Source organism: Aquarana catesbeiana, linkage group LG04 (genome assembly GCF_042186555.1).
Source record: "Aquarana catesbeiana isolate 2022-GZ linkage group LG04, ASM4218655v1, whole genome shotgun sequence".
Taxonomy (NCBI): domain Eukaryota; kingdom Metazoa; phylum Chordata; class Amphibia; order Anura; family Ranidae; genus Aquarana; species Aquarana catesbeiana.
The window spans coordinates 554,953,419-554,976,651 of NC_133327.1; the positions used below are offsets into that span (position 1 = coordinate 554,953,419).

At 43.2% G+C, this 23,233-nt stretch overlaps 1 protein-coding gene across 1 annotated transcript in view; it reads right to left on the minus strand.

Moving 5' to 3' along the window:
* PCNX2 (pecanex 2) overlaps positions 1-23,233 on the minus strand; it is a 294,170-nt gene that overhangs the window by 112,775 nt on the left and 158,162 nt on the right. Inside the window, exon 18 of the mRNA XM_073627975.1 lies at positions 170-320. Coding sequence (XP_073484076.1) covers positions 170-320 — 151 coding nt within the window. The remainder of the gene's footprint in view (positions 1-169; positions 321-23,233) is intronic.

A 23,233-nucleotide genomic window follows, 5' to 3' on the forward strand; every position in this document is an offset into this window, starting at 1 on the left:
CAGGAGTGTCAGTGGGTGACCCGAGAATAGGACAACCAGGGCTACTCTTTGCAAAACCAATGCACAGAGCAGGTAAGTATAACATGTTTGTTACTTTAAAAAATGCCTTTAATGTCACTTTAACTGTTAAAAATGTAAAGGAACATATTCACATTCATTTTGTACCTACCAAGAACTTCTCTCTGTTTATATTCTCTGTTCTGTAGAACTGGCTGAGAAATCCATAGCCAAGGATGATGTTTTCGAAGCTGAGGAATTACATAGTGTGCCAGGACACCCACCATCAGTGTTAATACAAGTAACACAATACTAAGAAATGGCTGAAATGAAAAAAATTAAATATTTGTTTATATAAATCATCACACAACGTCTAACTCTAGCCAATTTTTCTTTAGTTTTACAGTAGATGGGAATAGAAAATGCTCAGTCATATTTTTATTTCTGAATGTGACCCCATTAGGAAGATTTTCCCCACTTCCTGTGCTTGTAATGCCAGGACAAGAAATGGGGGTATGTTGCTACTGGGTCAGGAAGGCACTGTCAGAAATAAAAACACATCAAATGTAATAATACCCAGGCTTTTTTTCAGCGAGAGCGTGGGGGAACGCAGTTCTGCCGCCTCCAGCACTGAATGTGTGCAATGACAAGAGGTGCTGGGTTGTGATGGAGGGTCTTTTGGTGCTGGCTGCTGGGGGATTTATTGTTGCTGGAGGGGATCTATTTTTGTGTGGCGGTTTATTGTTAATGGAGGGGGGATCTTTTGTTGATGGGGGGTCAATTGTTGCTGGAAGGGATCTACTGTTGATTAAAGGGTCTATTGTTGCTGGCTGCTGGAGAGTCTATTGGTGTTGGCTGCTGGGAGATTTGTTGTTGCTGCTGGGGTCTATTGTTGCTGGGGTGGCATTTTGTCGTTGGGTTCCATTGTTGCTGGCTGTGGAGGATCTGTTTTATTGCTGTTCTTGTTATTATTACCAAGTCCCTACAAATTAGCACGACATAATGATACTTGTCTCTATTATAAAGGGGTCCTACTGGGAGGTGGTGGAACCAAAGGTAGTGCTTGGAGTTGGGTAAGGGATGGAGACGCAAATTGACTCAGAGGGAGGAGTTCCTGCACCTATTCTCTGAGAAAAAAAAGCTCTGAATAATACCTTCCCACTCTGAAAATGTGTTTTTCTTTTATTTGTGTCTCTGTTGATGTCACTTTTTCCTGACTGTAGCTTGGGCTGCTACCTTGGTGTGCGTCCTTATGGTCAAATTCGCATGTAATGTAGAAGAAATGAGGATAAAGGAGCGCCCGGTGATCAAAGAGGTACCTACAGTCTTCTGGAAACAAATTCTTTCCCTCTACCCACACCCTACCAATCTACAACACTGACTGATAGAGTCAGTTCAGCGTGATCTACACCCATTCTTCTCAACTTTGTCCAGACTGGCACAGATGGCAATAAAACCCTGACAGAGGTTCTAACCCTTCCTTGCTCAATACAAAACAAAATTAAATGTTTTGGCCAGAGTTAGGCTTTCATTTTCAATAATTTTTATTGAAAGTTTTCAAAAGGGTACAAAAGAATCACAAGACATTTTAGTTAGATGAATTCAAAACTTGTTCTATACATTAAAAAATCAGGATAAAAGTGCAAAAAACATTTTGATGGCATGCCCAAAGAGCTTTGATGAAAACAAATGTTAAACCAACAAGGCTATCTAAATGGTGCCAAAGTACAGTAAAGGAAGTAAGAGGAGGCTTGGATACCACTAAATTATCAACTATAGGAGCCCCTCAGCCAGAAGGAACAATGCCATTCATTCCAAAAGCTCAGAGTTTGGCTGTTACAACTTTTTGATAGTGATTCACGAAAATATACATTCTTGTGGACAAACAGCGCTTGCGAATACCATACATCAACAAAACTTCTAAACATTTAATATGGCGATACATAGAACACAAAAAACATTTAACATGTGAAAACGAGTAAATCATAATGAATTCATAGAAATGATTGGTAACAATGTGAATAATTAAAGTCCATAAATTCAAATAAACAATAAATAAAGTTCATGTGCTTCAAAAAACTTTGCTGTGCAACTTCAAGTTATTCAAACGTGCAATATAAAGTACCAAGTGCCAGAATAAACAGTGTAATCCATGCTCCCCTGTGTGCCCTCTCACTCACCAGAGATCCAGGACTCCCATAACAGAAGTCAGATGCGCTTTGAGAAGGTGGCTGGGCTTAATAGTCCCACAAGCTGTAACTCCAACTGTGGCTAAAGTTGCCCTCACTGAGCCATCAGAGATCCAGGATTCACTTGAAAAGAGTGTAAGGACTGCCGGGCTCTGCGGTCCCACGTGCTGCGTCTCCAGCTACAATTGATGTTGTCCTCAGCAGACCTCCGGGGATAGGTACAAATGGCAAGAAAGGTAATATAGTGTAATTCCATTGGTTTATTGTATAAAAAAATAGAAATTTCCAAGTATTCCTCTCACATAAAAAATGTTAAATTCAGTGTAAAACCAGAACCGGAGGTTACCTGACATGTTTCGTTACCTGTGGTTACCTGACATGTTTCGTCCTGCCCATGAGACATTTTCAAAGGATGCTTAACGGTGGTGTGATGTGTCAATATATAGGGCTCAACTTCTCCCACCCACACCTATTCTGAATAACATAATGGTTGGAAGTGACCTTATATCCTCTTCCTGTGTTTGGTTAAGAGGTGTAGCCTGCTTCACCTCCACCAATTCCTCCATATCGGTACACCCAAAAGACATGGAACTTAAATATAAGTTTGTAAACATCTAAGGAATATCCAAAGTCTTTATAATTAAGAAGAAAAGTATTGACTTTACAGATACAAATATAAGTGTATTACATAGATTGAGTTATAAATATATTAAACTACATGGTTAGCCTATGTAATCAGAAAATCTACTACATTCAATTTTTATTATAAACTTGCACCATCTAGTGGGCAAATCACAGAATGATGTTTATAAAATATTCCTTAGATGTTTAAAAACTATTTTATGTTCCATGTCTTTCGGGTGTACCAATATGGACGAATTGGTGGAGGTGAAGCAGGCTACACCTCTTAACCAAACACAAGAAGAGGATATGCGGTCACTTCCAACCATTATGTTATTCAGATTAGGTGTGGGTGGGAGGAGTTGAGCCCTATATATTGATACATCACACCACCTGTAAGCATCCTTTGAAAACGTCTTGTGGATGAACGAAACGCGTCAGTTGACCACAGGTGGTGATGTAATTTCTGGGTGGTGGAACGCAAGCCGTTGGCTACTTCTGGTTCCGGTTTTACACTGATTTTAATGTTTTTTATATGAGAGGAATACCTGGAAATCTCTTGTTTTTTTATACAATAAACCAACGGAATTACACTATATTGCCTTTCTTGCCATTTGTACCTATCCCTGGAGGTTTGCTGAGGACAACATCAATCGTAGCTGGAGACACAGCACGTGGGACCGCAGAGCCCAGCAGTCCTTACACTCTTTTCAAGTGAATCCTGGATCTCTGATGGCTCTGTGAGGGCAACCTAAGCTGCAGTTGGAGTTACAGCGTGTGGGACTATTAAGCCCAGCCACCCTCTCAAAGCGCATCTGACTTCTGTTATGGGAGTCCTGGATCTCTGGTGAGTAAGAAGGCACACAGAGGGGAGCATGGATTGTTCTGGCACTTGGCACTTTATATTGCACGTTTGAATAACTTGAAGTTGCACAGCAAAGTTTTTTGAAGCACATGAACTTTATTGTTTATTTGAATTTATGGACTTTAATTATTCACATTGTTACCAATCATTTATATGAATTCATTATTATTTATTCTGTGTTTATGATGTATTAGTATAGCAAAAGGTAGCGCTCTTTTCTTGACCAGATATTTAAAGGCACATGCACTTTTGAGAGCAGCAACCCTTAACGTTAGTGTTTACTTATTTTCATTTGTAGTTATTCGTTTTTAGTGCGGGAATTCACGGTGTTATCCGCTTATTTACTTACTATGAGAAAACGAGTGTTCATAAGTCCTATGGCAGTAAATATGAAGAACTTATTTTCCAAAAAGCACGTTCCCACCGTATAGGGTCCACAAAGAGTGATTTGTAATACAAAGTGCTCCCAAACAAACATCTTGTGGAAGTGAAGATCCCCACTCACAGGATGAAGCAGACCCTCAACTTAAGGCTTTAAATAAAGAGTCAAAACTTTTTTACGCTATGTGGAGCCCATTTTTCATTCTTTTCTGACTGCCACGAGACTTATCCCTGGAGGTACGGAGTGCAGTAAGGAGAGAGCGATTGGAGGCGGTTGGTGGACAACTTGGTCACGGAGATCGTCTAAGCCTTTTTGACTCTTCTTGTCATATGACATTGAAGGTCAACTTCAACCGGTGAGTGGAGATGTTCACTTCACTTCCACGAGGTGTTTGGGAGCACTTTGTATTACAAGTCACTCTTTGTGGGACCTATAAGGCAGGAACATGCGTTTTGGAAAATAAGTTCTTCATATTTACTGCCATAGGGCTTATGAACATTCGTTTTCACATATTTAAGGTTTTTTTGTGTTCTATGTATCACCATATTAACGCTTTAGAAGTTTTGTTGCTGTACGGTATTAGCAAGTGCTGTTTGTTCACGGTAATCTTGATTTTTGTGAATCACTATCAACTATTAATCACTCGATTTGAAACAGCAAAAGCAATTAACACATTATTTGTTTTTAAGGTTTTTACTTCTGGTGCGAGTGTTTGTTTATCACTGGTTTAACTGTTTGTTATACTAATCAGAACAATGCTTGCACGCAGTTTACAACAGATTAATTTAGGCCAACTAATGGGCAAAAAATCATACAGAAAAACTGGCTGTCTATATATATTTTTGTAAATGTTACAAAACATTTTTCCCTAAAGGAAGGAGCTTTACGTTTCAGACTGTAGGCCTGAATGACCAATTGATGGACCCAATTGGCAATGTAAGCTTTGGAAGCTGCCTGCCCTCTCTTGGGTCCTTTTGGTAAAACAAAAAAGGAGTCTGATCCTCGGATCTCTGCAGATCCAGACAAATAAACCTTGACTACCCGGACAACGTCCAAAGAATGCAGTCGCCTCTCTTCCCCGAACGAGGCTGAGAGAAAAAAGAAGGCAAAATAATGTCCTGATTTAAATGAAAGGCCGACACCACTTCTGGCAAAAAGGATGGAACAGGTTGTAACACGACCTTGTCGTGGTGAAGGATCAAGTATGGTTCCCTGCACGAAACGGCTGCCAACTCCGACACCCTTCTAGGCGAGGTGATGGCCATCAGGAAGGCTAGCTTGCGTGACAGCAAGTCTGATGGAATTTCCTTGATAGGTTCAAACGCTCATTTCTGTAACACAGACAACACCAAGTTCAAGTCCCAAGGACACACAGGTGACCTAATGGGGGGAAGCAAGTGAGTTAACCCCTGCATAAAGGTTCGGATAAGTGAATGGGAGGCTAAAGGCCTTTGTAAGAATACTGATAGTGCTGAAACTTGACCTCTGATTGTACTCAAAGCCAATTTGATTTTCACAGCTAACTGTAGAAAAGAGAGAATTCTCCCAATCACGTATTTCCGAGGATGCCATTTTCTGGCTTCACACCAAGCAATATAAGTCTTCCAGACCTTATGATAAATTTTCCTAGTGACAGCTTTTCTAGCATTCACTAAGGTAGACACTACTGGTCCCGAGATGCCACGATCCTTCAGCACCCTGGCTTCAATAGCCATGCCGTCAAAAATTTAGAGACTGTAAATTGGGGTGGAATATGGGACCTTGAGACAGTAGATCGGGGCGAAGTGGAAGCGTCCATGGCCTGTCTATTGTCAGTCTCACAATTTCTGGGAACCAGGGCATTCATCCATGGGAATGACTGGAACACCCTCTTTCCGAATCCTGTGCAACAAATGTGGAACGAGAGGAATCGGACGAAAAGCATAAACCAGGGAGTACTGTCTCCATCTGCTCCGATTTCCAGAGGATCCCTTGATCGGGACACACATTGCTGTAGCTTGTTGTTGAATCTGGATGCCAATAGGTCGACCTCTGGCCATTCCCAACGCTGGCAAATTTCCTGGAACACCCCTGGGTGTAGGGACCTGGGCAGATCTGCTGGCGGCTGAGATAGTCTGCTTTCCAGTTCTCTACTCCCGGGATATGGACTGCCGATATAATCGGGCACATGTCCCTCTGCCCAGGCTGGTATGTGGTTCATCTCCTTCAGAGCTGAACAACTCCCGGTACTGCCTTGGTGGTTTATATAGGCCACTGCAGGGGCATTGTCAGACTGAACCCGACAAGGGCAGTCCTGAAGCTCCACCATCCAGGAACGTAGGGCCAGACGTACTAATTCCAGGACGTTGATGGGCAGGATCTTTTCTGTCCCTGACCATTTCCCCTGAGCTGTGAGCCCTCCTAGGGTTGCTCCCCAGCCCGAGAGACTGGCATCTATAGTCAGTACTCTCCAAGTGACCGGGAGAAAGGATTTTCCCTTTCCCAGGTTCTGATCCTGCAACCACCAGTTTAGGCTTAAGCGCGCCTGAGGAGATAAGCACATTGGAAAATCCAGGGCTTTTCCTTTTCTGGTCTTGTTCTATAGGCCTGGAATGGAACTGGGCATAGGGCACTGCCTCGAAGGAGGATACTAGCCTCCCTAGAAGACTCATACAGAGCCGAATGGAGGATTGTCTGGTGCCCCTTATCTGATGCACCTGAACCTTCAGGGCACAGATCCTTACGGGTTTTAAGAATATTCTTGCTTGAACAGTATCTAGGATCAGACTTTGAGCTGGTTTCAATGCTGACTTTCCGGTATTTATGATCCAGCCTAAGCTTTTCAAATACCGCACTGTACATATTATGCTCTGTTCTGGAGCCTGTAATGAGTGATCTCTGAGTAGGAGGTTGTCCAGATACCCGAGCACCAGGATCCCCTGGGCCCTTAAAAGACCCAGTACTGGTGCTAGGACCTTTGTGAACACCCGGGGAGCTGTAGCCAGTCCAAAGTGTAGATCCACAAACTGAAAATGACATTCCTCTACTGCAAAACATAGGAACCGCTGATGAGGCTGAAAGATAGGTATGTGTACAAACGCGCCTTTTATATTGATGGAGGCTAGAAAGTCTCCCCTCTGGAGTGAGGCTACTACTGAGCGGACAGACTCAATTCGAAAGGACTGTATCAGTGGATACTTGTTCAGGGATCTTAGGTCCAAAATGGGCCTTGTGTCCCTGTTTGGTTAAACAGGTTTGAGTAAAACCCTGTGCTCCTTTCAGATACTGGAACCTCTACAATAAATTCTTGATGTACTAGATGATGTAGTGCCTGAAGCAATAAGTTTTTTTTGGAGGATCCGAGGGAACGCTGGATCTTAAAAACCTCTGAGGGGGAACCCCCTGCAACTCTAGCTTGTAACCGCAAGATATAATTGAGGTGATACACTCGTCCTGAATTATTGTTCTCCAAATGTCCGCAAAGTGCAGCAGCCTTCCCCCCACTCCATGGAGTGGGGGAGTCCCCTCAAAGGGAGGGCTTGGTGCTGGGTTTAGAAGAAACTTGGACCCAGGGCCTTTTCTGAGCCTGGCCCTGCAGCTTGCCCCTGGCCCTAGCGCCCAGTCGGCGGCGGAACTGCCTTGACGCTGAGACATTGGAGGAAGCAGTCCCTGAGGTTTTAAACGAGGGATGTCTGGTGCTTTTCTTCAAATGAAGTAGAGAACTCTTCCCTCTGGAGATCTTTTGGATATATTTGTTCAAATGATCACCAAATAAACGTTTCCCCATGAAAAGGGAAACCTGACAATAATTTTTTACAAGGAAGCTCGGTTGACCAGTTCTTAAGCCATAAGAGTCTGCACATATGTACAGACGAGAGAGCCAAACGAGAAACCTGCTGTATTGTATCCTTTAAGGCATCAATAGAAAAACAAAGCGATCGAGAAATATCTGTCTTACTTTCAGGCAGATCATCCTCCTGGTTATGCCTATCAGGCCGTTTGACCTGATCCTTTACGGACTGGCAGATACCAATTGCTGCAACAGCTGGCTGAATTGCTGGACTGGCCAAATAAAAGGAAGCCTTTAATAATGACTCCAATTTCTTGTCAACAGAGTCTTTCAAGCCCTGTGCGTTTTCTACCGGACAAGTTAAGTTCTTGTTTAAGGAAGAGACTGCTGAATCTACTGCTGGAACTTTTCATCCATGGGATATAAAAGGGAAAACCTCTTAGGAGGAATAAAAATCCTGCCAGGATGTTCCCAATCAGCATACACCGCCTGTTCCAACAGGGTGTGTACGGGAAAGCCTGTGTGGCCTGAAGAGGCCTCAGGGATTCCAAAGAGGACCGGGGGGGCTCAGTCACCTCTGCAAGAGGCAACTTAAAGGCAGAACAAACCATTTCGGTCAGAGTCAGGATCAAAAGCCTCTGCGACTGAGAGGCAGACATCAACTGGATATCTTCTTGTCCAGACTGCTGGGAAGCAAACTCATCTGCCGAGCCCTCCACAGAGATATGAGCTTTAAGCTCTTCCCCATCCTCAACCCATTCCTGCTCCAAACTAGGAGTCTCAGTGGGGAGGGGGATCTGTCATGCTTTCTTCTACCCTGTTGGATGGAGGCAATCATGCCAGCAATCCTGTGCTCTACAGTAAAAAATTGATTCACCACAAACTCGCTCCTAGTGAACTCAAAATAGCAGCGCTAAAAGTGATCCCTAATCCAATAATAAGGTGTAGTGAAGAGTGATAAGCTGATGTATCAACCTGTGCAATGATTACATCACGTCCTCATCCTTCATCATTAATGTGCATACAATGACATACTCAAAAAAAAATCACAAACAAATGGTGCATATACACCAATTGAGTGAATAACGTATCTGTGCACATACAAATATAATGTGAGAATTATAACTGAGAGCCAATGTGAATTAACTCGCAAAAAAATTATTATATCTATAAAGTGTGTCCACAAACAATCCGAAAGTAAAATAGTCCAAAACAAAACAAAATCCGTGACGTGTTGTAGTGCAAATCTTCTACTTAAATGAATCTTCCACCGCACCTCTGTGACTGTGAATCCACTCCCCTTAGGTGAATGTACTCACCAGCTCCTTTTGCCCACACTCTCGTGTCAGGGCCAACAAGCTTTTATCCCACACTCACAAGGGATAAGATTGATCTTCAGTGGTAAACCTGTACACCTTTACTTCTCCAAAGTGTAATGCCCAAGAGCTCTCTCCACATGAAAAAAGAAAAATAATCCAATGGTGCAATAACGTAATAAAATTTATTAAAAATCAAAAAGCCCCTTCACCATTGCACTCACATCTTTAAAATTCACTGCAGGCTTAACAGTAACACAGCACAGCAAGTTGTCACAGCATAACAAATAAAGTAAGTAAACCAGTGTGTGGTGGTCACGGCGGACCCAGGTACTGCGCTTCTCAAAATACCCGTCTCACCCGATCCCTGGTGTAGATGTGACCGGCTTCCACCTATCCTCGTATGGCGCTCCCTGTCACAGCGTCCTACGTCACTCAAAAGCGATTGCCGTGTAGCCACGCCCCGACATGTTTCGTCATAAAGACGTCTTTATGACGAAACATGTCGGGGCGTGGCTACACGGCAATCGCTTTTGAGTGACGTAGGACGCTGTGACAGGGAGCGCCATACGAGGATAGGTGGAAGCCGGTCACATCTACACCAGGGATCGGGTGAGACGGGTATTTTGAGAAGCGCAGTACCTGGGTCCGCCGTGACCACCACACACTGGTTTACTTACTTTATTTGTTATGCTGTGACAACTTGCTGTGCTGTGTTACTGTTAAGCCTGCAGTGAATTTTAAAGATGTGAGTGCAATGGTGAAGGGGCTTTTTGATTTTTAATAAATTTTATTACGTTATTGCACCATTGGATTATTTTTCTTTTTTCATGTGGAGAGAGCTCTTGGGCATTACACTTTGGAGAAGTAAAGGTGTACAGGTTTACCACTGAAGATCAATCTTATCCCTTGTGAGTGTGGGATAAAAGCTTGTTGGCCCTGACACGAGAGTGTGGGCAAAAGGAGCTGGTGAGTACATTCACCTAAGGGGAGTGGATTCACAGTCACAGAGGTGCGGTGGAAGATTCATTTAAGTAGAAGATTTGCACTACAACACGTCACGGATTTTGTTTTGTTTTGGACTATTTTACTTTCGGATTGTTTGTGGACACACTTTATAGATATAATAATTTTTTTGCGAGTTAATTCACATTGGCTCTCAGTTATAATTCTCACATTATATTTGTATGTGCACAGATACGTTATTCACTCAATTGGTGTATATGCACCATTTGTTTGTGATTTTTTTTTGAGTATGTCATTGTATGCACATTAATGATGAAGGATGAGGACGTGATGTAATCATTGCACAGGTTGATACATCAGCTTATCACTCTTCACTACACCTTATTATTGGATTAGGGATCACTTTTAGCGCTGCTATTTTGAGTTCACTAGGAGCGAGTTTGTGGTGAATCAATTTTTTACTGTATACTTATCATTTAAGCAGCAGCTCAGATTTAGGTTTTTGCCATCAGCGCAGCGTTTTTGGGTGTATGAGTGGGCGGATTTTTATATACATCTGATTTTTTTTATATAATCCTGTGCTCTAACCCAGCTAGGGCTGAGGACAGGTCATCCTTAGTGATAAAAGGTGAAGCAGCAGTGTTGACTGTAGGCACAATACCAGATAGGCTCAGCTTGCCTGGAAGCCTCTGGTCTTTCAGGGGATACAACACTAGGGATACGATTAGGTTCATCAGGAACTACTAACGATATCGGTGTGTCCTTCACTATAGTGTTAGTCTCCCTCCTCTTTTTTGAAGACATTTACTAGCCACAAAAAGAGAGTACTTGGGTGTAAAACACCTCAGAAGGGAGACCCTTTAATAGGGCTCGCTAAGCCCCTATGTAACAATCGTGCTAAGCATGTCCACCTGGTCTGGACATGCGTTAGTCAGGCAGAGTGAACTCGCAAAGTCTGTCCACATGATCTCCTTTCTTGGCTGCAAGGAATAGTTGACCTCAGGTGTGGGGCCGAGGTCATTGACTCTCTGTCTGGCTGTCAGCGCTTCAGCTGGGTGGTGTTTACCATTCCATGGCTTGGCCTGTTGCTGGACAGAGGGGCCCACTGTCCCAATTCCCTGAAGCTGAGAAGAAACTGTAGGTGTGAGGCAGAGGCCAGCAGCGCTCTGCCCTGTTGCCAGCGATTCAGCTGGGAGTAGCAGCTCCACTACATCAGCTTGTCGCCGAAGAGAGGAGCCCCGGCTCCCTGGATCTCCACAGTTGTTGCCGGTGCTGGGCAGAGGTTGGTAGCACTCTGCCCTGTTGCCAGCACTTCTGCTGGGGACTTCACACCCTCTGCTCTGGCTAACCGTTGGGGCAGGAGGCTGGATTTCTCCACTCCCAAACTGTGCAGCTGCCATTGGGGAGGTGAGCCGGCTGCTTCCTGTTCCGTTCCCTCATCTGGCTGCTGGGACGACATGTCTGTGGTACTGTCTCCTAGGTGCACGGATCTTTGCTGAGGAGGAAAGACCACTTCCTCCACCCTGGCCAACTGTTGGGGAGGGACGAAGAACACCTTTCCCTTCTTCCCCTGTATCTGCTGCTGGGAAGTGATTGCCACCTTCTCACCCTGAGCCTCCGAAACTGCTACAGGTGTGGGGAAGTGGTCTTGGCCCCTCTGTCTGGTGACCAACACTTCAGCTGGGGAAGTTCCTTGTAACTCCACAGATACTGCTGTTGATGCTGGGCAGAGCACAGTGAAGTTTGGCCCTAATAACAGCTCTTCTTCTGCTGGAGGCTCACCAGGTTGTTCTTCCTTAGCAGAAAAGTCTATCTGTCTCTGCAACTGGTGTCTGGGGATAAAGGTTCACCATCTCCTCTCTGTGGAACCCAGAAGACGCTATCAGTGCTGGGCAGAGGTTAGTAGAGCTCTGCCCTGTTGTCAGCACTTCAGCTTTGGGGATACCAATCTCCAGATTTTCCACTGCCGATTCTCTGGCATTCTGCTGGACAGGCACATTCCTCCATCCAAGATCATCCAATGCAGAAACAGGTTCATCAAGGTCAGTCAGCACTTGCTGCATCCGCCATAAGACCTCCGCCTCCATAGCTGTGGGGGCAGGTTGGCAAAGCACACTGTTGAAAATAATAGAAACCTTCGCGCCAGTGGTGTCGATAGCAGATAATAAATATGAATTACATATACTGGTGGTACATCTAGTAAGAAAACATTCCCAACAATAAAAAAATTTGAATAGTATGGTATCTAGCGCCCCCTAGCTTTCTTACATTTCCATTTTCTGGTAATGCAGGAGTTATATTTATTTGGAACACTTGAATATTATGGTATCTAGCGCCCCCTATCTTTCTTACATTCCTTTTTTTGATTATCTATTTTTTTGATTATTCAAAAATTGGGGAGCAGCTTACACTGATTGTTTATTTATTTCCACAAATTTTTTTATTGTTGGGAATGTTTTCTTACTAGATGTACCACCAGTATATGTCATTCATATTTATTAAAAGCTGTCTTGGAATCTAAGATCAAAGAACTCAAGATAACTATGGAACCACTTATGTCCTCTAAAGAGTATTTAGACAAAGCTAAGGAATTAAACACCCATCTAGCTAAATACGATGGGGAAATCAAAGATAAAAAGCTCAAAAAATATTTTAGAGATACTAAGGACTATGAAGACAATAGGGTATACAAATGGCAACAAAATTTACAGCTGAACCCGTCCCAAGAACCAATAGTGGAGAGGGAAGTTGAAGTACACAACACTGTAGCATCTATGGCAGCCCAAAGTAAAGGGGACCCCAATACACCCCACAAAAATAATAGGACAGTACATGGTCCTATTAAGTACCCTAAGGGGAATTCTCACCCATACCCTACCACATACCATTCACCATACAGGGGACCTAACTATAACAGACCCCCCCCCCCTACTGACTATAGACCCCCAGACTATGGCTATTATGCCAACAACCGCAATCAGTACCCATCAAGGCCCCCAAGGGGAAACTTTAGAGGTAATTTTAGAGGGAGACCAGTACACAACCCCTACCCACACCAGGGAGGGGGGGGGAATGGAGAGACTGGAAAGAACCATACAGAATCGCTTTCAACTCACAACAAAACCATATAGAAAGAGTAGAAAGAGAGGAAGAAGAGGCAGAGGGAGAAAGAAAAAGGAAGAGAAACAACTAAAAGCAGGATTATTTAATCTAACCACCATAGAATTTTCGGATGCAGAACTGGAAGTCTTGACACAGGGACTAAAATTTGCGCCAAATAAGAACATAGATAAGTTCAATCTGTTCGTAGATATTGAGAAATATATAAGGAAACTAAATATCAGGAAACATTTTGCAGGGCAAACCAGCAACACTAGGATTCAGGAACTAACAGACCCTTTTGTACACAGTAATTTGAAAAACAATTCAGTGTTCAATCCCCAAAAGGGTTCTCACCACCACATAGAAGTATTCAAGAGTATGGTCCAAGATGAAGTACGACAGATTGAAATATCACAACACAAAAACAACAAAAGAATATGGGAGGGAATAAAAAAACTGGAAGAGAACAAACAGATAGTGGTGAGACCTGCTGACAAGGGGGGGAGGTTTGGTAATACTAACCAAAGAAAACTATAATATAGAACTAAGGAGACAGTTGAATGACACCTCAACGTATAAAAAGCTTAAAAGTAACCCTACCCCACAACTAAAACAACAACTATTAGATTGGATTAACCAAGGTACCAGTAAACAAATATTAACTCAGAAAGAAGCAGATTATTTGAACCTAACTACACCCAGAATTCCGGTACTCTACATAGTACCAAAAATACATAAAGATAAGGTAAACCCACCAGGCCGTCCAATAGTGAGTGGGATTGGCTCTCTGTACTCTAGGGTGGGGGAATACCTCGACACTTTCCTCCAGCCTCTAGTTCCACAGAGCCAATCCTATCTCAAAGATAGTTGAGAACTAATTACACTGTTACAATCTACCATCATCACAGATCAAACCTTACTAGTAACAATAGACATCGAGTCTCTGTATACAAACCTTCGCCAAACAGATGTGTTAGAATCAGTGAGGTGGGCTTTCACCAACCAATCCACCTTAAAAAAATCACAAATCAAATTTCTAATTAAAGGATTATCTATGGCCATGGGGAATAATTATTTCTGGGCATTAGACGAATACTACAACCAAATTGGCGGTGTAGCCATGGGAGCCCGCTATGCACCTAGCGTGGCGAATATTACGTTAAATAAATGGGAATCAGAGACCATTTTCAAAAACAGACCTCACTCACTTCTTCTGTATAAAAGATACATAGATGACGTGATGATACTGTGGGAGGGAACCAAAGAAAGTTTTAACAAGTTTTTGGAGTATATGAATATGAATAAGTACAATCTAAAATTCACAGCGGAGTACAGTCTGGCCACGGTGAACTATTTGGATCTAACACTCTTCAAACAAGGTGATCATATTAGTACAAAGACTTTTTTTAAAGAAACTGACCGTAACGCATATGTCCCTACACACAGCTGTCACCATCCGCAATGGATAGGAGCTGTACCGAAAGGGCAATATATGCGTATACGGCGAAATTGTGATAATATCTTGGATTATTTCACACAAGCAGCAATTCTCACCACTAGATTCAGAGAAAAGGGATACCCTGCCCATATCTTGACAAAATTGGTCTCACAGGTGGCAAATATGGACAGGCAGTCCCTATTGGTCCCCAAACCAAAAAAAGAATACAAGGGTGACTGTGCGTTCATATCGGGCTTTCATCACCAATACAAAACAGTAGAAGGTATCTTCAAAAAATTCTGGCCTATCCTACTCAAAGATAAAGATCTCCAATCTTCCCTGCCCAATAAACCTAAGTTTATCTACCGAAGGGCCCCTACCCTTAGGAATCGCTTGGCTCCAAATGTACCAGATCCCCCCGGGAAACCTCCTACTTTCCTGGATGGTTCTGGGTTTCACTATTGCACTAGATGCAATGCTTGTAAAATAACTAGAAAACCAGGTACCAAGAAAAAGAAGACCCAATTCCAATCTATAGTAACACAACAACAATTTGATATCAAACCTCTCATCACATGCGATTCTGATCACGTAACATATGTTCTGGAATGCCCATGTTCCCTTCAATACGTGGGTAGAACTACACGCCAACTGAAAGTAAGAATAAATGAACATTTAACAAATATTAAAAAGGGATACCCTAACCATAGTGTCTCAAGACACTTCAAACTTTACCATGACAGTGACCCATCACTATGTACATTCTATGGGATTGACAAAATCTCTAGGGATTGGAGAGGTACCCATATGAAAAGGGCAATATCTAGGAATGAAACGTACTGGCTTTATAAATTACGGAATATGCAACCACATGGGATGAATATAGATCTGGACCTTAATTGTTTTCTTACAAATGATTGAGTCCAGGAGTGTCTAGGAATATGATTATCTGTCCACTTCAGATCGTGTGAGTGAGTTGGGCACTATTTGTATTATGGTTGTGGTCAGAGATAGCTGTCCAGGGTGTAAGATGGAATATTCTTCCCCCCCTCTCCTTTGTCCTCTTTATTATTTGAGACAGACGGGGATAGGTCATATTGCAGCCTTTTAAGGTTTATTAAATGCTATTTATTTTTGTAACCATTTTTGTATGTAAACCGAGACTGGGGCTGTTATAGAATTCAGGGTTACATGAGTCCCCCCCCCTTTTTTTTTTTTTTTTTTTTTCTCTACCAAAAACACCACCATTAATTTTATTCACTTATATATTTTTCTTACTTCCCCACCACCTATATGGGTGGATTTACTTACCTGTTTTTAACCAGTAGGGGGACTATAACAACATGTTGTCTCCCCCTAGGAGATGGTTGATATGAAGTCACATTCGTTTTTAATTAAGGAGTTTTTTTGTGAACAATATGGTAAATATCCACAAGATGGAGCTAAGCTCCAGACCATAGTTGAACTTTCCAACTTTACTGCTATGAGCACAGTTCCTGTGGCTCATTTGCCAATTACCCGCCCCCTTCCTGTTCCTAATAAAAAGTCACATTCGTTTTTAAATAAGGGGTTTTTTGTGAACAATATAGTAAATATCCACAAGATGGAGCTAAGCTCCAGACCACAGTTGAACTTTCCAACTTTATTGCTATGAGCACAGTTCCTGTGGCCCATTTGCCAATTACCCGCCCCCTTCCTGTTCCCAATAAAAACCACCATTCCAGTGACCAACGTACGCTTCCCTGAAGACGTTCACTACGAAATGTACGTCGGAGCGGTACGTGGTCACATGTCCTATCACCCAACAACATCCGGATCCTTTGGCTGCCCCCCTGTGTAAGCTGGAACGCACGCCAGCGTGGAGGAGACATGAAAGGCTTTTTCTGACTGTGAAGTCACCCTGACATGCAAGCAGCCCCAGTGCCGGGTAGGCACCCACCAATGTAAGCGGCCATTTGGCTTTTTAATTCGTTTACTTTTTTAATAAATGGTTTTACGCTATGGAGACTGTTTTTGTTTCCTATGTATCCTTATCCTATCTTGAATGAGCTTGACGGGAACGATCCATGCCTATAATACCAACCACAGTCTGGCCATCCATGTGAGCAGGCACAACCCTGCACAAGCGCTAGTGACTCTCTTTTTAACTAAAGGAGTCATTGGTATCTGGTAAGCAGATATCTACTACTTCGAGGTGTTTTTCCTTTTTCTTATTTTCCCTTGGTGATGGAAAACCTTTTGTTTACAGCAACAGGATTGGGATAATATTGAAAGATATCACTTCAACTACTTCAATCACTTTTTTATGTGGACAATCAATCACTATATATATATTTTTTTCACTATTGTGGGCACTTCAATGTGTAATCTAATTATGATTTGTTAATATTATGATTTATATTTATTTTTTTGGTAATGCAGGAGATATATCTATTTAGAGCACTTGAATAGTATGGTATCTAGCGCCCCCAAGCTTTCTTACATTTCCATTTTCTGGTAATGCAGGAGTTATATTTATTTGGAACACTTGAATATTATGGTATCTAGCGCCCCCTATCTTTCTTACAAAGCACACTGTTACTCTGCCACATTGTCAACTCTTCAACCAGGATTTCAGAGTTGTCAACTGGTATTTCCTGATAGTCCCAGGCAAAGGGAGCACCACCCTGCTGCTGAGCAGAGTCTAACAGCTGTCTGTAGGCGATCTCCAGCTCCCATTCCTGAATGGCCAGAAACTCCAAATCTTCCTGTGCCCAGTGCACTTCTGAGACATTCAGTCTTCGCTCTCTGTGCTCCATTATTTCCTCCAAACACCACTCCCGATCACTCCCAAAGTCAGGGTCCCTGGACAGCCTCCAGTACAACAATCCCAGGTCATCGTAGTCAAAGCCTTCCGTGGGGCTGTCATCCGCTGTTCACGGGCACACTTGGGCTACATACCACTGGAGGGCTCTGTAGCTCTCGTCCAACCGCATTTCTGCCCGGATCAGCCTGCTTAACTCATTTGTCAGCTCCTGGTTCGGTTGTTCCCCCAATAACAGCATTCGCACTTCATACTGCGACCAGTACCTTACATGGATGGAGGGGAGAACTTTTTCCTGGTTTTGCTGCTCATGGGCTAGCTCTTCCTTCCAGAGTTTGCAGCGGATAGAATCAAACCATCCCAGCAGGACCTGCTCTGATACTGGTCCTCTATGCTGTATCTGCATCTCTCGCAACCTCCTTCTGAATTCCTCTTCCATGGTGGCTGGTATCTGTACCTCTCCTCTCCTGCTATCTGGACCTTGGATCCAGGTGATGGTTTGGATGTGTTCACTGCAAGGAAGCACGATCCCACCGGTCCCTCCCGGCTCTCAAGTAAGTCTTTCAGTGTGGCTCTCCTGCAGGCTGGTTTGGAGTGTCCCAGTAACTGGAGATCAAATCCCACGGCTGCCAACCAATGTAACGAGCCCCTGCTCGCTCGATTCCACTCTCCCGACACTCCTCTGCGACTATAGAATCAGATTGCAGATCGCAACGTCTGATGGTTGGGTCATCTGATGCTCCGGGAATCGAACTACAGCTATGTGCCGTTCAAATCCAGTTGTGATAGCTCAGAACAAACACCAGGCAGGCTGTATGTAAATTCAAACAGGAATCTCATTTACTGAAAGGAATACAGGCTCTTTTATACAGTAAAAGAGGAGGTGCATACCTCCTGCTCATATTACTCTGAACATACACCTGTGACCAGAAACCTAATTAACATGGGCTAATTAACTAATCCCTTTAGACAGCCTAGATGACTCAGTCATGACCTTTAGGCCAGACTGGCCATCTTGTAGCTCAGAAAACACAATCAACATTATCACAAATCAACACAGAACTCTTCTTCCCACAATAGCAGAGTTAATTAACACAAACAACAATGGCGATCTAATGACTCAGCCATTATTTCTAATATGGCAAATCCAGGGTCCCCAGAGTCTGTGTGTCCTGGGGGACCAGGACCCGAATCCACAGTAATACCACCTCAAGGGTCCCCAGGCATACAGCTCACAAAGAGCACTGTTCCCCCAAATGCCAGGGCCCAAAAGCGGTCGGCAAGCGGCTTGCATTCAGTCCCCTCCAAAAGCCTCTATCCCAGGTGAGTCTGTCACAGAGACATATACATTTTGTGTTGAGGTGCTAACTATTTATGTGGAAACCAAATATCCTTTGCATAAATCCACATCAAAAACAATAAAAAAACAAGTGATTAAAGGTAAAACAATTCCGTGCTGCTAATAGCAATAAGTGAATATCCTGTAATCAATTAAAACAGTAACAGTCCTTTATGCAATTTCTCTGTCACCACATGTTCATTTGTGATCCATGCTTTTCTTACTTAAAAGTGCTCCTTTTTATAAATGTGCTCCACCACCTGTAATAAGGGGGCCCATTCACCAGATAACTTTAAACCACCAGGACCCTCACAGCTTACAGGCAGTCCCCGGGTTACGAACACATTAAGGACTATAGGTTTGCTCGTAAGTGGAATTTGTTTGTTTTGGTATGGGCTCAGCATACATCCAGTGTCACCAGATAGCTTTGGGCCACCAGGACATGACCTCCTGGTGACGCCTTCCTGTGAAATGCATTGAGGTCCCTGTAGCGGTGGTATTTCCAGTTTTGTCACGTCCAACTCGGAACACAGGTGGATTGCTATCAGCAGCATGGAATTGTTTTACCTGTTTTCACTTGGTTTTTTGTTGTTTTTGATGTGGATTTATATATAAGATATTTGGTTTACACATTAATAATTAGCACTTCAACACAAAATGTATATGTATTTTTTGGATACTTACCAAAATTGATGGCAGCTCCTGGATAAGAAATTAGGAATTATATAGGAGGCGCCATTTCATCTTTATATTTAATGCTTAGACTTGCTTCTTAAGGGTACTCAAGGCCAAATGTTGCTCCAGCTCAGATTGGAAAAAAGAGAAAATACATCCCACAAAATACTGTCAAGGTGAAACTTCCATACCTCACAAAACACAAAATAAGCCTTCTAAGTGCGATGATAGACCTTGGTTGAGGTTCATTTCGTAGCTTTAAGCAGTGCAAGAATAAAGGAGTCAGATAAAGCCAGGGACCTTAAAGGATGGTATACCAGACCCTGAGACAACAGGTCTGATGGTCTGGAAGTGCCCATGAGTGTCTCCTAAGAGTCAGAATGAAGTAGTAAGTCCTTTTGTGCCAATCTAGTGCCACCAAGATCGCGGGGGGGCCCTCCATCTCGATCCAGTCAAGGAAGAAGTCATAGCGGAAGAAAGGTGTATATCTGCCTAAACTGATCCCACAGTGCATCTACAGTAAAGGCCTTTGGTTCCCTGATCTTGGCCATAAATTTGTCCAACTTGGTCTTGAACTGGGATGCCATCAGATCTACATCTGATGCCCCTATCAGTAACAGATGTCTCAACATCTAGACACTGATGCCTGAGAAAATCTGTATTCCAGTTGTCTATTTTAGGAATGTGGACCGCAGAGCAAGTGGTAACGTGCCTTTCGGCCCAAGCCATAATTAGGTCTGCTTCTCAAAGGGCTCTTATAGCTTCTGGTGCCACTCTAATGATTTACAGTCAGGTCCATAAATATTGGGACATCGACACAATTCTAATCTTTTTGGCTCTATACACCACCACGATGGATTTGAAATGAAACGAACAAGATGTGCTTTAACTGCAGACTTTCAGCTTTAATTTGAGGGTATTTACATCCAAATCAGGTGAACGGTGTAGGAATTACAACAGTTTGTATATGTGCCTCCCACTTTTTAAGGGACCAGAAGTAATGGGACAATTGGCTGCTCAGCTGTGCCATGGCCAGGTGTGTGTTATTCCCTCCTTACCCCATTTACAAGGAGCAGATAAAAGGTCCAGAGTTCATATCAAGTGTGCTATTTGCATTTGGAATCTGTTGCTGTCAACTCTCAAAGGCTGAAAAAACAAAACAAACCCATCAGAGAGATAGCAAAAACATTTAGGTGGCCAAATCAACTGGAACATCCTTAAAAGAAAGAACGCACCGGTGAGATCAGCAACACCAAAAGACCTGGAAGACTACGGAAAACAACTGTGGTGGATGACCGAAGAATTCTTTCCCTGGTGAAGATAACACCCTTCACAACAGTTGGCCAGATCGAGAACACTCTCCAGGAGGTAGGTGTATGTGTGTCAAAGTCAACAATCAAGAGAAGACTTCACCAGAGTGAATACAGAGGGTTCACTACAAGATGTAAACCATTGGTGAGCCTCAAAAACAGGAAGGCCAGATTAGAGTTTGCCAAACAACATCTAAAAAAGCCTTCACATTTCTGGAACAACATCCTATGGGCAGATGAGATTAAGATCAACTTGTACTAGAGTGATGGGAAGAGAAGAGTATGGAGAAGGAAAGGAACTGCTCATGATCCAAAGCATACCACCTCATCAGTGAACCATGGTGGTGGTAGTGTCATGGCGTGGGCATGTATGGCTGCCAATGGAACTGGTTCTCTTTATTTATTGATGATATGACTGCTGACAAAAGCAGCAGGATGAATTCTGAAGTATTTCGGGCAATATTATCTGCTCATATTCAGTGAAATGCTTCAGAACTCATTGGACGTCACTTCACAGTGCAGATGGACAATGACCCGAAGCATAACCAAAGAGTTTTTTAAGGGAAAGAAGTGGAATGGTATGCAATGGCCAAGTCAATCACCTGACCTGAATCCGATTGAGCATGCATTTCACTTGCTGAAGACAAAAATGAAGGGAAAATGCCCCAAGAACAAGCAGGAACTGAAGACAGTTGCGGTAGAGGATTGACAGAGCATCACCAGGAATGAAACCCAGCATCTGGTGATCTCTATGCATTCCAGACTTCAGGCTGTAATTGACTGCAAAGGATATGCAACCAAGTATTAAAAAGTGAAAGTTTGATGGATGATTGTTAATCTGTCCTATTACTTTTGGTCCCTTAAAAAGTGGGAGGGAATACAAATTGTTGTATTTCCTACACCGTTCACCTGATTTAGATGTAAATACCCTCAAATTAAAGCTGAAAGTCTGCAGTTAAAGCACATCTTGTTTGTTTCATTTCAAATCCATTGTGGTGGTGTATAGAGCCAAAAAGATTAGAATTGTGTTGATGTCCCAATATTTATGGACCTGACTGTATGTAAGCAATTGCTGTGGTATTGTCTGTGACAAAAATAGCACACGCTGGGCCACTACAGCAACAAACTTTTTAAAAGTGCTGCGACAGCCCTGTGATACACTGCTCCCAGCCTAAGGTGCTCTTGCCGCCCAGGAGGGGGAATATTGGGTATGAGTGGGTTGGGTTGGACCCCACAGGAGAAAGAAAGCCCCGGACTTACTACACCAAGGTATAGGCATCTTCTGAGGGGATAGACCATTGTCCTCATTGGACAGGGTCTTCAGGGATTGGAAATATGGGGATTCAGATAGCCACTGGCCTGCACCTCTAGAGGACATTGTTGCTAACTACACTGTGTTACACTTCTGTTCCGACGTCCAGTGCCATGTGGGGGGGGGTATGGTTCCCTGAGGCCCTGCTGAGGAGCAACTGATCCAGAAACTGCAATCACATTTTCTCAGTGGCACTGATGAAGCCAGGTGGAGAAAGGATTTCTTCAAGTGAAGAACCAGGGGTAGTCTTCAATTTTACAATAATTAGAATCATAAGCTAGAAACTTGCTCCCAGTAGAGAAAGCTCGTCTATCGCCTAAGGACACTAGCAAAAACTAAGAATTGCTGGGAGTGGGAGGTATTATATGGGCTACCGTAGCATCTTTGTTTGCCAGTGTCCTCATCTTAATCTGGCAGCATATAATGCATGGTCAAGACTTAAAGATGTTAGTGTCTGTACAATTAAGAAAGAATCTTTCTTTATGCAGCTTTAGAGAAGAGAAGACAATTAGACTATATAAGGCCTAAATCCTCTGTAAATAGAAAAAACAGACAGTCTGTTGGTGAATTATATTAACATATCACTAAGAAAGCACTAAATAATTATTACATCCAGTGGCTATAATAAGAAACCAACTTAAGACATGCTTTAAACAGTGGTTTTCAACTTTAGCGAGACCAGTAATTTCTTTCAATGCTGAGGGGAGGGGGTGGAGCTGCCGACCAAGATGGCCACACATTGATGTGGCACGCTACAACGAAGCACGCAGCTAGATGATGGGTAGCTGAGCAGAGACCATTCTGATGCAGATCCTATTAAAATTCTGGGTTACATATACCTTGAGCTTGGAGGGGAGAAACCAGAGTGATAGTGGAGGCTCACTGTTATATCAGGAATGAGACAGAAGGACTGAGACGGCTCTTTTAGTTGGTCGGAGCCGCTTTGCCATTGGAAGAGTTTGTGGAAAGACGAGCCTCATTCTGAGAATCAGTCAAAACTCAGATATCTCCAGAGAGACTCGTCGTGACGCTAGACAACAGTAAGCCGCCCTGCGATTGGATAGCAGCGGTCGAGCCGGAGAGAGCAGAAGAGGCATTGGCCATAGAAGGAGGCAGCGGCAAATACAGCTGGAACGCCATACGGCCTAG